Here is a 13,378-nt window from a genome sequence, read left to right as displayed (position 1 = left end):
CATATATTGAAGGCAGTGCAATTTTTATTTAACACTTCTGAAACTGATGGACACAAACATTTTTAATTGTTCACTTTTCATATAAGGCTGAAATGTATTTTCTTATCTTGGCCACTGATGACAGACACCAGAGTTTAAATCATTATGAGAGATACACACACGCCTTGCCACACAGACTTAAGGAATCCAGAACATGCAAACTAAGAAGTTTTTTAGTTCAATCATTTGATGGTAAAGTGAGAAATACTGGCAGAAGAGTTGTTCTAGTTAGTGAAAGAAGAAAGCAAAGTCCAAATTCCTGCATTTGAGGTAAGGAAGAGCTCAGTCAAGGAACAAATCCCCAGAAGAGTTGTCAGGAATAAATCTCAGTTTCTATCTTATCGATTCTGTTAATTATTTATTCCAATGTAAGGGCTGCTATATAGTGAGGAATGCCTCTACCGATGTGACTACAGAAGCTACACATTTTAATGGTTGTTGGCTATTTGTATATATTATTTCCTGGGGTGACTGGGTGGCTCAGTCAGTTAGGCGTCGGACTTCAGCTCAGGTCATCATCTCACGGTTCGTGGGTTCAGGCCCCGCGCTGGGCTCTGTGCTGACAGCTCAGAGCCTGGAGCCTGCTTTGGATTCTGTATCTCCCTCTCTGCCCCTCTTCTGCTCACACTCTCTGTCTCCCTCTCTCTCTCACAAATAAACATAAAAAAAAATAGAGAGGTGCTTGGGTGGCTCAGTTGGTTAAGCATCTGACTTAGCTCAGGTCATGATCTTGTGGTCTGTGAGTTCAAGCTCTGCATCGGGCTCTGTGCTGATAGCTCAGAGCCTGGAGCCTTCTTCAGATTCTGTGTCTCCCTCTCTCTCTGCACTCCCCTGCTTGCACTCTGTCTGTCTCTCTCTCAAAAATAAACAAACATTAAAAAATTAAGAAAAAAAAGTAGAGGATTTTTATTTCTACTCAGTCACCACTGACTACAACTCCTTGCTTTAGCATTTTTATGAAAGTTTATTTATTTATTTGGGGGGAGGGGAGAGAGAAGGGGGAGGGGAAAGAGTGAGAAAGAATCCTAAGCAGGATCAGTGCTGTCAGCACAGACCCCGACGCCAATGCAGGACTTGATCTCACCAACCTTGCGATCATGACCTGAGCCAAAATCTAGAGTTGGACACTTAACCAACTGAGCCACTCAGGCGCCCCCTACTAGTTTTAACATTAACTCACAGAATGCTCCTGGTAACTCTTCCACTTGTTTTAATGGAGTATATCTCCTCACAGGCCACCAAAAAATGTAGAGCTAAAGAAACGATTTAGGCCTTTCAGTACTGAAAATCAGTAGTAAACATTTTACCTTGTTACCATCTTAATTATCAGTGATCTTAATTTTACAATCAGATAAAAAGGTTAAAAACATAAAAATCTTTTAAATACTTGTCAGATTTCCAGACTCTGTCATAACGGCAGAGGCAAAAATGATTACTAACAAAATTTTTGAAGAGGAATAGATAATGTAAAATACAAATCACAACATTAGACTATGAATGAGGAGATGTTAGGTCTAGTAACAGCTCTGTCCCTAATTTGCTGTGTGAAACTTTCTAAGTTTGAGTTTCCCTCTGTTTGCTCCTTCCCTAACAAATAAACCTGGTTCATTCTTTTTTTTTTAATTTTTAAAATTTTATTTTTGAGAGAGAGAGAGAGAGAGAGAGAGAGAGAGAAAGAGACAGAGGGAGGGGCAGAGAGAGGGGGAGACATAGGATCCAAAGCAGGCTCCAGGCTCTGAGCTATCAGCACAGAGCCTGATGTGAGGCTCGAACTCACGAACCATGAGATCATGACCTGAGCCGAAGTTGGCACTTAACCAATTGAGCCATCCAGGCACCCTATAGACCTGGTTCATTCTTTAACTCCATGTGAGGTGAACATCCAAGACAAACCCAGTTAATGGCAGTAGTGAAAGTGGCAATGACTAGAAATGAGCCTGACTCTCCAAAACCCAGACAAATAAAAACTGAAAGGTGATAATATTGTTTTAAAAACTGTAAAGGACTTAACCTACCTTTACAAATTCTATCTGTCAAGGAGAAATCATTAACTCTAAGTAGACAACTAAGCATAAGTATGAGGTTTTTCAATTCCTAGCCTAATCTTGACTGTGTATCTATTTGAAGAGTATTTATGAATATTTGGTCTTATACTACTAAAGAATGTATCTCAGCTGCTTAAGAAGAGCACATTTATAATTACTTACAATTTCAAATAGAATTGTATCATTTAGAGTGATAAACATAATTACTTGTTACGACTACTATTATCATTAACAGCATTCTTCAGTAGGGCTGTGCTTTCATAACAGGACTCTGAGTTGACTTTTTGTCTCTGGATAATGAAGAATAGTGTCTTTCTTTAAATAAAACTCCCAAATCAGAGGTAGATGGAGAAACAGACAAGGAATTTCTGATTTCTGATCTCCCACATTCAAACATGAGAGGGTAAGAAAACAAAGAGAAGATACATGATCAAATGTTCATTCCTGGAGAGATTGGGTGGGAAGTGTTTTTCAACATAAAGATCCTGCTTTAGCCCTTTTTAGCCCAAGCTCTCCTCACTCCATGCGAGCTCCTGAGAGCCTTATGAGCCCCGGGTATAAGGTAGGGTCTTCACTGAATGCTTCAGTACTTACACACAGTATTTCACCTCTTTCATTTTAATAATGAAGAACCAGAAATTAAGGTCACATAGCTAGTCACTGGCAGAGCAAGAAATAGACTCTAGGTCCCCAAAACGATCACATTTTGAGTTTTCTAATAGTTTGTTTCAAGAAAAAACATTATAGTGCATTTTCTAATTGTTTTGACCTTAACTCACAGAAAGCTCCTGGTAAACCTTTAAATTATTTTAAGGTTCACTCCAAAAATAAAGTTATTTCCTCAAGGATCACCAAAAGAGTATATATTTAGAGAAAATATAGACCCTTATTTGCCCTTAATTTTAAGTATTTCTGGATCTGGATTAAAGTAGTAACAAAGGATCAAAAAGAAGGCTGTATATTGGGGTGCCTGGGTGGCTCAGTTGGTTAAAGCAACTGACCTCGGCTCAGGTCATGATCTCACGGTTCATGAGTTCGAGCCCCGCGTGAGGCTCTATGCTGACAGCTCAGAGTCTGGAGCCTGCTTCAGATTCTGTGTCTCCCTCTTTCTCTGCCCCTACCCCACTCACACTCTGTCTCTCTCTGTCAAAAATAAATACTAAATAATAATAATAATAATAATAATAATAATAATAATAATAAAAAGAAGACTGTATATTAAGACTGATTAAAAAGAGCCAAAAGGCACCTGCATGGCTTAGTCTGTTGATTTCAGCTCAGATCATGATCTCTTGGCTCTGAAGATTGAGCCCTGTGTAAGGCTCTGTGGTGACGGTGTGAAGCTTGCTTGGGATTCTCTCTTTCTCTCTCTCTCTCTCTCTCTCTCTCTTTCTGCCCCTCCCCATCTTGTTCTCTCTCTCTTTGAAAATAAATAAATACCACTTAAAAAAAATAAATAAAAGAGCCTAAAGCTGGAGTTGAAAGGCCTAAGTTCAAGACCCATATTCCATCTCCACAGTCCTGGCAAAATCCCCGCACATTACCAATTTATTTGGGCAAACACTACCTACTTCAGAGTACTTTGAGGACAAAATAAGGGATTATAGGCTGTACTTTAAAAAATGTAAATTGTTATAAACACGTTTAACACTTAAAACAACACTGAAATAGGAAGTGGACAAATAGATTAAAAAACAATTTTTTTTAAATTTTTTTTTTGTTTGTTTATTTATTTTTGAGCAGAGAGAGAGAGAGCATGAACGGGGGAGGGTCAGAGAGAGGGAGACACAGAATCTGAAACAGGCTCCAGGCTCTGCGTGGGCAGCACAGAGCCCGACGCGGGGCTCGAACCCACGGACCGCGAGATCATGACCTGAGCGGAAGTCGGCGGCTTAACCGACTGAGCCACCCAGGCGCCCCTAAAAAACAATTTTAAAGGGGGCACCTGGCTCATGAGTATCTGACTTCGGCTCAGGTCATGATCTCATGGTTCAGGGGTTCAAGCTCCACACTGGGCTCTGTGCTGACAGCCTGGAGCCTGCTTGAGGTTCTCTGTCTCCCTCTCTCTCTGTCCCTCCCCGACTTGTGTTCTCTCTCTCTCAAAAAAAATAAACATTAAAAAAAAATTTTTTTTTAAAGTTGACAAATAGGAACATTTTAGTTTTACAGACAAAAAATGGCTTGTTCAAACACAGGTAGCCAGAAATAGAATCTAATTCTAGGAAAACAATTAAATGATATTATTACTACTTTTTTTTTTTTTTTTTTTAAGACCAAGTCTTCAATCCAAAGGTATTCTGGCAACAACACACTTAATGAACAGATTTATCACAGAGCTTATAAGGGAAACACTAGAAATGAGAACACATACCGGATGTGCTAAAGGGTTCCTGGCCTTCAGAAGAATTCTGCTCTGTTTCTCTTACATAAAATGTAAGCTGAGTTGGTTTCAAAGACTTGGAGCCTGGTTTCTGGAGGTTTTCTAAGTAGACACTTAATCTCTTAAGAGAATTTTCATTGACTTCCTGGGGAAAAAAAAAAACAGTAAGGGGCATTTACATGCAAAATAGAACAAGGAAACAATTATACCCTGACCTTTAAACACATTATTAAGGGTATTAAATAATTACTATCAGTGTTAAATAATTTAGTGTTAAAAATGTTGGGATTTCATAGCTCTCTGGTGAAGAATAAAACTGGACCCACGTCTTCTAACATGTAACAGAATGAACTCCTTATGACTAAGATGTGAAAAAAAGTAACTGCCTAAGTAGTGGAAGAAAACATGGTTGAATTCCTTTATAACCTTGGTGTGGAAAAAGCCTAACTATGACTCAATCTCAAACTGATACAGGATTGATACATCCAATTACATAAAACATTTAAAAACAAAAAAAAAATAACACAAGAAACCACACACACACACACACACACACACACACACACACACAGCTGTTTACATACAGATAAGCTACTGAGAGAAAATATTTTCAAGTTATTTGTCTCTATAAATGGCTCTTAAAATGACCACCCAGAGGAGGTTGGTTGAATTACAGTACATTCATTCAATGGAGTACTATACAACCAAAAAAGAAGGGAGAGAAAGAATGTGGTGTAGAAGTCTAGGAATTGCCATGGAATTATTTCCAATGTTTTAAGTGAAAAAAGTAACATCCTTTAGTGAAGGAACAGCTCTACAGAACGGCATAAATAGTAACCATGCTTCTTATCACTGTAGATTTCTTCTCAGACACATTGTGTGATCTGAAATTAGGAACACTTTATTTTTTTATTTTTATTTTTATTTTTTGAGAGAGAGACAGAGAGAGCTTGTGAGCAGGGGAGGGGCAGAGGGAAGGGAGGGGAGAAAGCATCCCAAGTAGGTTCCATGCTGTCAGCACAGAGCCCGATGGGGGGCTCAAACTCATGAATCGTGAGATCATGACCTGAGCTGAATTCAAGAGTCAGACACCTACCCGACTGAGTCACCCAGGCGCCCCTGTTTGTCTGTTTAATTTGATTATAATATGCTGTTCTTAGCTGTGATCCAGTGGACTAAGGTACATTTCCTGCTAAGACTAAATCTTATTATGTTTTGCTACAAGTTTCTACTTTTGCCAGAAAGAAATAGGCAGAACAACCAAGAAAGAACCTAATAAAAATGGTTGCCTACAGGAAGTTCACAGGAATGGGGTAAAGGAAACAGGGACAGGAGTGAGACTTCTGAGTAAGCTTTGCATTTAGTTTTGATTTTTGAAACTTGGAAATGCTTTGTGTATTTTACAATGGAGTTAAAATGAAGAAACAATAAAACAGCGATAACTGTATTTCACTTTGAGACCCTGGCCTGATGCTGACTAGATGGCACTTTAAGTCTGCTTCCCTAGAAGAGGGATGGGGGTGTCCTGCACAAGTGCAGAGAAGACCAGACTGAACATGTGTGCCAAGAAGGGTGAACTGCCTGCTCAGAGCTGGCCTCTTGGTGCCAGTTTTTGACATGTGAGGGAAGAGGACACACACAGCAGCAGAAACACTATGGCAGGGCATGGGGGACAGAGTGCTGGGAAGCAAGGTGGGGTGGCAGGCAGTCTCAAATGGCGCAGTCTGGGAGAGCCTCATGAAAAGGAGATACTTAAACAAGAAAGGAAAGGACACGCCACACCTATGTGACCAAGTCCCAGTAGAAACCCTGGACCCACGGCTTGGCACAGAGGAGGCACGCAAACACAGTGAGAGAGTAAATGGAAATACAGCTGACTCTTGAACAACACGGATTTGAGCTGCACAGACTCACTTATCCGCAGACTCTTTTTGGATAAATACACAGTAAATGTATTTTCTCTTCCTTATAATTTCCTTTTTAAATACATATTTTTGATAGAGGGCACGAGCAGGGGAGGGACAGAGAGAAGGGGAGACAGAGGACCTGAAGTGGCTCTGCACTCTCTGTGTAACTGACTGAACCACCCAGACACCCCTCTTCCTCATGATTTCTTAATAACATCTTCTTTTCTCTAGCTTATTTTAAGACTTTAGTATATATTACACATAACATGTAAAATATGTGTTGATTATTTATATTACTGGTAAGACATCTGGCCAACAGTAGGCTATTAGTAGTTAAATTTGGGGGAGTCAAAAGTTATATACAGATTTTCAAATGTGCCATTTATGTGGCCATTCAGAGCACTAAAATGAGACCATCTTCAGAGGGAACAACCAAAATGAAAACCCCATAAGCCATGCTCCTGATGTGGAGACAATCACTGGTAATCTGAATGTATTGGGGACCTCTATCTATGAGGGCTCAGATAACCAATGTCTGGGGCTCTTCACGGTGACTCCCCTAAACCAACTGTCTATCAGAAACCCAGAGCCTCGGGTGACTCTAAATATAGAAGAAAAACTGGTTGATTTCCTTCTTAACACCAGAGCTACTTTTTCTGTCCTCCTTTCCACTCCAGGCCAACTATCCAAATGCAGCATGATGATTAGAGGCATCTCCGGAAAACGTCTAACTAAATTTTTCTCTCAGCCCCTGGGATGTATATGGGGAAACCTAATTTTTTCTCGTTCTTTCCTGATAATGCCAGAGAGCCTTGCTCCCTTGCTAGAAAGGGACATTACAACTGAATTAGAGACTATGGTGCTACCAACTCCAGGACAGATGGACAGTTATGTGAGTTTTTGGAAATTACTAGACATTGTAGGCTGTGCATATCAGGGTTCAGGAAAATAGTTTGCCTGCTATATCAATTATTAAAGGAGACTCAATCCCACCTACTCTCCAAAAAGATAAATAAACAAACAAACTGGGGTCTGACTCCTAGACACTGTTTCTAGCCCTTGGAATGGTTACAAACACAGCAGGGCAATTACTATCACCAAGCTCACAGAGCTAAACATCATTAAAACACAGCACCAGGCCTTTCTTGAGGGAGGGACAAACCTTATCAAATGGCCCAAAGGATGTTTACTAAACAAAAATTTGTCAAGGACAGTTCTGCAAGTAGTGTCAGCCTGTGAAGTGTGTCTTAGAAACAATCTTTCAACCACAAACTTGTTCGCTCAGGCAATCAAGGAACCGAAGGCTATCCAGGAAGACTAACAATTAGGTTTCCCTCATATGCCAAGGTCAAAGGAATTCCAACACCTGTTGGTATGGATTGATACTTTCACTAACTGAATAAAGGCCTTCTCCTGCAACACAAAAAAAGGCACAACAAGTAATAAAAGTTTTGCTTTATAAAATAATACCCAGGTTTGGTTTACCTAAAATTGTGCAAATTAATAATGGTAAATGGCTGCTTTGACTCTTTCTCTAATAGAACTCCTGGCTGTTAAAAAAGTTTTACACCTCAAAATAAAGCAGGCTGTCTGCTTATACTCAGCAAAACTCTAAATAATACCTCACAAGCATTAGATGCTTTAAATTTTTTTAAATTAAATTAGGGTCAAACTCTTAGAAATAGAGCCACCACTGCTCTCCTGCTTCTCCATCACCTGGGTTATGAGAGACTCCCCAACATACATTGTTTACATAGTCAGGGTCTCTCCTAGACTGTTTCACATGTTTGGAAACTGTAGACATTATCTTAAGATGCCATCTTGTTGGTCAGTATAATCTTTACTTTGAGTTTTTCTCTTTGTGTCTGCTAATGTTTATGCCACCTCATGCCTGCCAGCCTTCCTGTAAAACCATACTGTGGGCCACTCGAACAATCCTTGAGTAGACTCTAACTGCTGTACCCCTACACCGTCCCTTATCAGCTTGAAGAAACCAGAATGGTCATCATCCCTGCTCCCTAATGGCAGTTAGGGGCCCTGTTCCAGGGGGAGGAATGAATAGGAAAAGAGTTAACATGAGGCAGGGAGAGATAAGGGACCTTCAGGGAGGCAGATTGCAGCTGCAGGTGGGAGGCTGAAGAAGCAGATGCGATTTTCCCCTTATAACATCCTTTTTGGGTGCCCTCCTTCCATTATCAAGGGTACAAGGCGGGGAATGTAAATGAGACAGACAATCTAACCCTAAGACAACAGATGCGGGCCCTTGGTTCTACCCTAACCATCTTACACCCCTGGGTCTGGGAGCGATTACCTGTGAGTCTGACCGCAGACGCTCACCCCTTTAAACCAGGAGATGCGATATGGATAAAGGAGTGAAATGTCCAACCCCTAACACCCCTCTGGAGGGGTCCCTTCACTGTCATTTTGTCCACCCCTACTGCAGTAAAGGTGGCCGAGGTAGGTCCCTGGATTCATCACAGCAGAGTGAAGCCCGCATCTCGAAACTGGGAGTGCCTTCCTGATCCATCAACGCCTTGCAAGCTGACCATATGGAAGAAGCAATCTGCAACCCCAGAGGCTCTGGGAGACCGCAGCCCTGCTTCAGTCACTCTGGAAGCTGACTGATCTAGGCACGGCAGAAGCTTGAGGAATGGACGGTCCGGTGAAACAGAAGACTGTCCTTATTTTCTATGTTTCCTTACTGTGACGCACTGTCACGCCTTGTTTCTCACCGTTATTGTGATTCGTGCTCTACTCTTTGCCATAGGATTGGCCGAGGCTGACCCGGAAATGTGGGGAGAGGTTTCTATTAGCACTCACCTTCCTCTTGGGGATAGGATACTTCATTGGTACCAACATGGGGAAACAATGGCCATAAGGGACTAGAAAATTAGATTCCCACAAACCTTATAGTGAAACAAAATACCCCAGTCCTACTACCGGGGTCTGGCTCCTCAAAAGCCCAATTATTGGGAAAAAATGTTTTGCTTGGCGGAAAAAAAGTTCATCATCGTCTCTGTTAAAAACTTAACATACCTAGGCCAAAGATTTTATAACCGAACTGCCCGGAAAACCCAATGGTGGGGGACCCCAGATCACCTTGAGCCAGATCCCCATTCCTTGTCTAACTTCTCTCATCTCTGAGAGGCCTGGGACAATGTTGACGCAGCCATCAAATGGCAGGCCCAGGTGGACTATACTAGATTATGTGGAAGGACAGCCTATATAGTACTTCCCTCCGTCTGGTCAGGGTCATATGTACTGGAAACTATTCATCCATCTTTCTTCCTGCTCTCACTTGCTAGAGGGAAACATTTGGGAGTCCAAGTGTATGGGGACAGGGAGACTCAAAGGAAGCAGTGTGCCTTACCAATTGGCAATTAAAAAGATAATAAATGGCTTCCTGAGTGTATAATCCAATATTATGGCCCTGCCACCTGGGCAGAGGATGGCCCCGGGGCTACCACACTCCCATTTACATGCTAAACCATACGATTAGAGTGCAAGCAGTTGTAGAAATTACAACCAATGAAACTGCCAGGGCTCTTAACTTACTAGCCAAGCAACAAACCAAATGGGCAATGCTATCTATCAAAATCGCTTGGACTTAAATTATCTGCTTGCTTCTGAGGGAGGAGTTTGTAAAAAGTTTAACTTAAGCAACTGCTGCTACAGATAATGAGAAAAAGTCATAGAAGAGATCACAGAACAAATGAAAAGGACTGCTCATGTCCCCGACCAGGCCTGGAATGGTTAAAACCCCAGGGAATTATTTGGAGGATTCTCAACTGTCAGGGGATTCAAAACTCTCATAAAAATTATCCTCCTAATTCTGGGAGGGTGCTTAATCCTACCTTCCTTAGCTCCCCAGTCTGCCTCCAGTCTCACTGAGGCCATGATTACAAAAAAAAAAAAAAAAAAAAAAAGACAGCACTCATGTAATGGTGTTATAAAAATATAAACCTCTAAACCAAGATGATGCTCTTTGACCCAAAACAGAGGGGTCTGAGCATGAAAGGGGGGAATATGGTAGGGTCCCCTCCCTAAGGAAAGAAAAAAAACCCTCAAGGCAATCTGACTATATGCTTATGACAACATCCCTCAGGACCTTGTAACATGAGACCACTTAATCAGACTGCATGTTTGTGTGTTACCATATATGGAAGACAAAGAAGTAAAAAATACATTAAAAACTGTGCCATGTGGCACTGGGGCCTCAGTTCTTCTGGTAAGAACCCAACTAAGCAGTGCCCCAGGAATAAAGTTGCTTCCTGGAAGGCAAAGCCTGGTATCATGACTCTCTGTGTGAGAATCCTGCTACAGTGGAGGAAGGAAAACATTCACCTACTACTAGGCTTAATTTTTGCATACGTGCTGGCTGGGTTTAAAAACTAGGTAATTAGCAACCCCGAGGTAATGGCTATTTTTCTGTTGATTCATTTTACCAATCACTTAGAAAGGATCTGAACTTGAGTAGCCAACATATGTATCAAATATCACAATCAGAATATTTTCCTAGAGCAAAGAAGCAAAATTAATTTTTTCCACAAGTAGAAAAAAATTATATAATAATGTTCTAAATTGTCAAGAGTTTTAAATTCCTTATCATGTTAAACCAGGTATTAATGTTAAGGAAGATAAACAGAACCAGTGAAATAATTTCTATCTAATGTCAAAAAATACTGACCCTCACACTAAGTTTATTGTAAGTTCCTTTTCATCTCAGTTTGCATTCCTTCAACATACAATAACTGAGGCTGTAGGGAATTAATCAGTGGCATGCAACAGAAGGGAAAACCATTTAGGGGACTAAAAAACCTTCCTGCAACCATCCTTTTTTTACTTTACATTTTAGTTTTTATTAAAAAATTTTTTTCTTACATTTATTTGAGAGAGAGAGTGTGAGTAGGCAGAGGGGCAGAGGGAGAGAAAGAATCTTTAGCAGACTCCACGCTCAGCACGGAACCCGATGCAGGGCTCCATCCCACGACCCTGGGATCATGACCTGAGCCAAAATCAAGAGCTGGATGCTCAACTGAGCCACCCAGGCGCCCCCCTTGTAAGCATCCTTAACAATAGGATGGACCATGGTCATAGAAGCCTGAAATTTTCTTTCTAACACTCAATTTTACTCTGAAAACTGATCAGAAAACATGATTACTAATACTGTAAAGAGTTTCCATGATAGCTTTATAGACTTCATTAAAAATGACAGCTTTCATATAAAGGAAAAACTCAGTCTGTCTCCTGTGTGCCTCCTTTATTATTCACACAAAACACTTCACTTCTGATACTTCTGGTCACCAAATGGGTGGTTTTTCCCCACAATAAGCAATTCTCTGTGACATCAGCTGGGTGCCCTACAATTTAACTCAATTGTGACATTACTCATCCAGAGACAGTATCAGATCCCACAGGTTAAGGGCTCGGTCTCACAAGACTGTCCTCTCCCCCCACCCCATGCGCGCGCGCGCGCGCGCGCACACACACACACACACACACACACACACACACACACACACACACACGCCAGATGCCAGGTGCACCTGTTATCACCTGTGCCTCTGACCAACCAGCTATTTGCAGCACCCCCTCCTTAGGTTCTATTAATTTGCTACAGCGGCTCACAGAACTCAGGGAAAAACTTACCTATGTTTACGGTATTAAAGAATGTAAAGGATGCAGATAAACAGCCAGATGAAGAGATACACAGGGAACTTGTGTCCCTGCAGAGTTGGGGAGCCCTACCCTCCAGTGTAGTTGTGTTTACCCACCTGGAAGCTGTCTGAACCCCACACTACAGGAGTTTGATGGAGGCTTCCACACTAGGCATGATCAATTTTTAACTCTATTTCCAGCCCTTCTCTCTTCTCTGGAGGTTGAGGTTTGGAGCTGAAAATTCCAAGCTTCTAATCATGCCTTGGTCTTTCTGGCGATCAGCCCTCATCCAGGAGCCACCCAGGGTCACTTCATTAGAACAAAAGACGCTTCTGGTGCTGCTACCACTTAGGAATTTACAAGGGTTTTAGGAGCTTTGTGTCAGGAACTGGGGGCAGAGAGCAATATATGTATTTTCCATTTCCTCAGATTTCATAAAAAAAACCATAGCTATATTTTCAATTTTCAGTATATATATTTCAAATTAATTCAAAACACTGACTTTATCACCATGACAGAAAAATTCAAATTTATAAAACTCTGTATTATACTGTGTCAAAAGAAATAAAATAAACTGAAATGTGAACTAAAGGTTAAATAAATAAATAAATGTTTACCCTCTCTCTGGGGTGTTGTCCAAAGAAATCTGGATGTACTGCAAAATAGAATGGCCTCAAGGCATTGACTGCTTCAGCTCCAGATAAAGCTCTTGAGTAGAGAAACCAGTGTGGAAATATCTTCTCCAGACACAACCTTTTAAAAAGATTCCGATTTGTTATATCAAGGCACTGACACACACACACTCAGATCCTCAATGCATAAAGTGACAATAACATCAAAATTATTATGTATGGAAGATACCATAGAAACAAGACAGAAACCAAAACTGTGGTTTTCTGAAATATATAAAAGTTTTGACAAGCAAATGTCCACGTCTGAAATAAATAAGTTGCGGGGATGTGATGTACAGCATAGGCAATATAGTCAATAATATCAGAACAACTTTGTATGGTGACAGATGGTTAACTATGCTTATCAGGGAGATTATTTAATAATGTATAAAAACATTGACTCATGATGTACACTTGAAACTAAGGATACTGTATGTCAATTATACTTAAAAAGAATTTAAAATTAAATTAAGAAATATATTAAAGTTTTAACAAGCAGTGAGTACCACGTGGCTTCTAAAAACAGTGATTTTAAATTCTTCTGGTGCAATATGAAAGAATAATATCAATTAATAATGAAATTTCCAAATTTCCCCTCAAAGCCTATTATGAAATACTAAATGGCATTACTACAGATGATGACAATTTTCTATAACATTTTTTTCTTCAGATAAAAAA

The 13,378-nt window shown here is 40.6% G+C and overlaps 1 protein-coding gene across 6 annotated transcripts in view; it reads right to left on the bottom strand.

Moving 5' to 3' along the window:
• The window catches only part of TCAIM (T cell activation inhibitor, mitochondrial), a 75,499-nt gene that overhangs the window by 32,349 nt on the left and 29,772 nt on the right, over nucleotides 1-13,378 (bottom strand). For all 6 annotated transcript variants that reach the window (XM_027040507.2, XM_027040506.2, XM_027040508.2 and 3 more), the window contains 2 exons: nucleotides 12,647-12,782; nucleotides 4,456-4,609 (listed from right to left, as the gene is read on the bottom strand). In XM_027040507.2, coding sequence (XP_026896308.1) covers nucleotides 4,456-4,609; nucleotides 12,647-12,782 — 290 coding nt within the window. The remainder of the gene's footprint in view (nucleotides 1-4,455; nucleotides 4,610-12,646; nucleotides 12,783-13,378) is intronic.

Source organism: Acinonyx jubatus, chromosome C2 (genome assembly GCF_027475565.1).
Source record: "Acinonyx jubatus isolate Ajub_Pintada_27869175 chromosome C2, VMU_Ajub_asm_v1.0, whole genome shotgun sequence".
NCBI classification, from domain to species: Eukaryota; Metazoa; Chordata; class Mammalia; order Carnivora; family Felidae; genus Acinonyx; species Acinonyx jubatus.
Note: the sequence above shows the minus strand (reverse complement) of the source record. Positions and strands in the feature narration are given on the sequence as shown.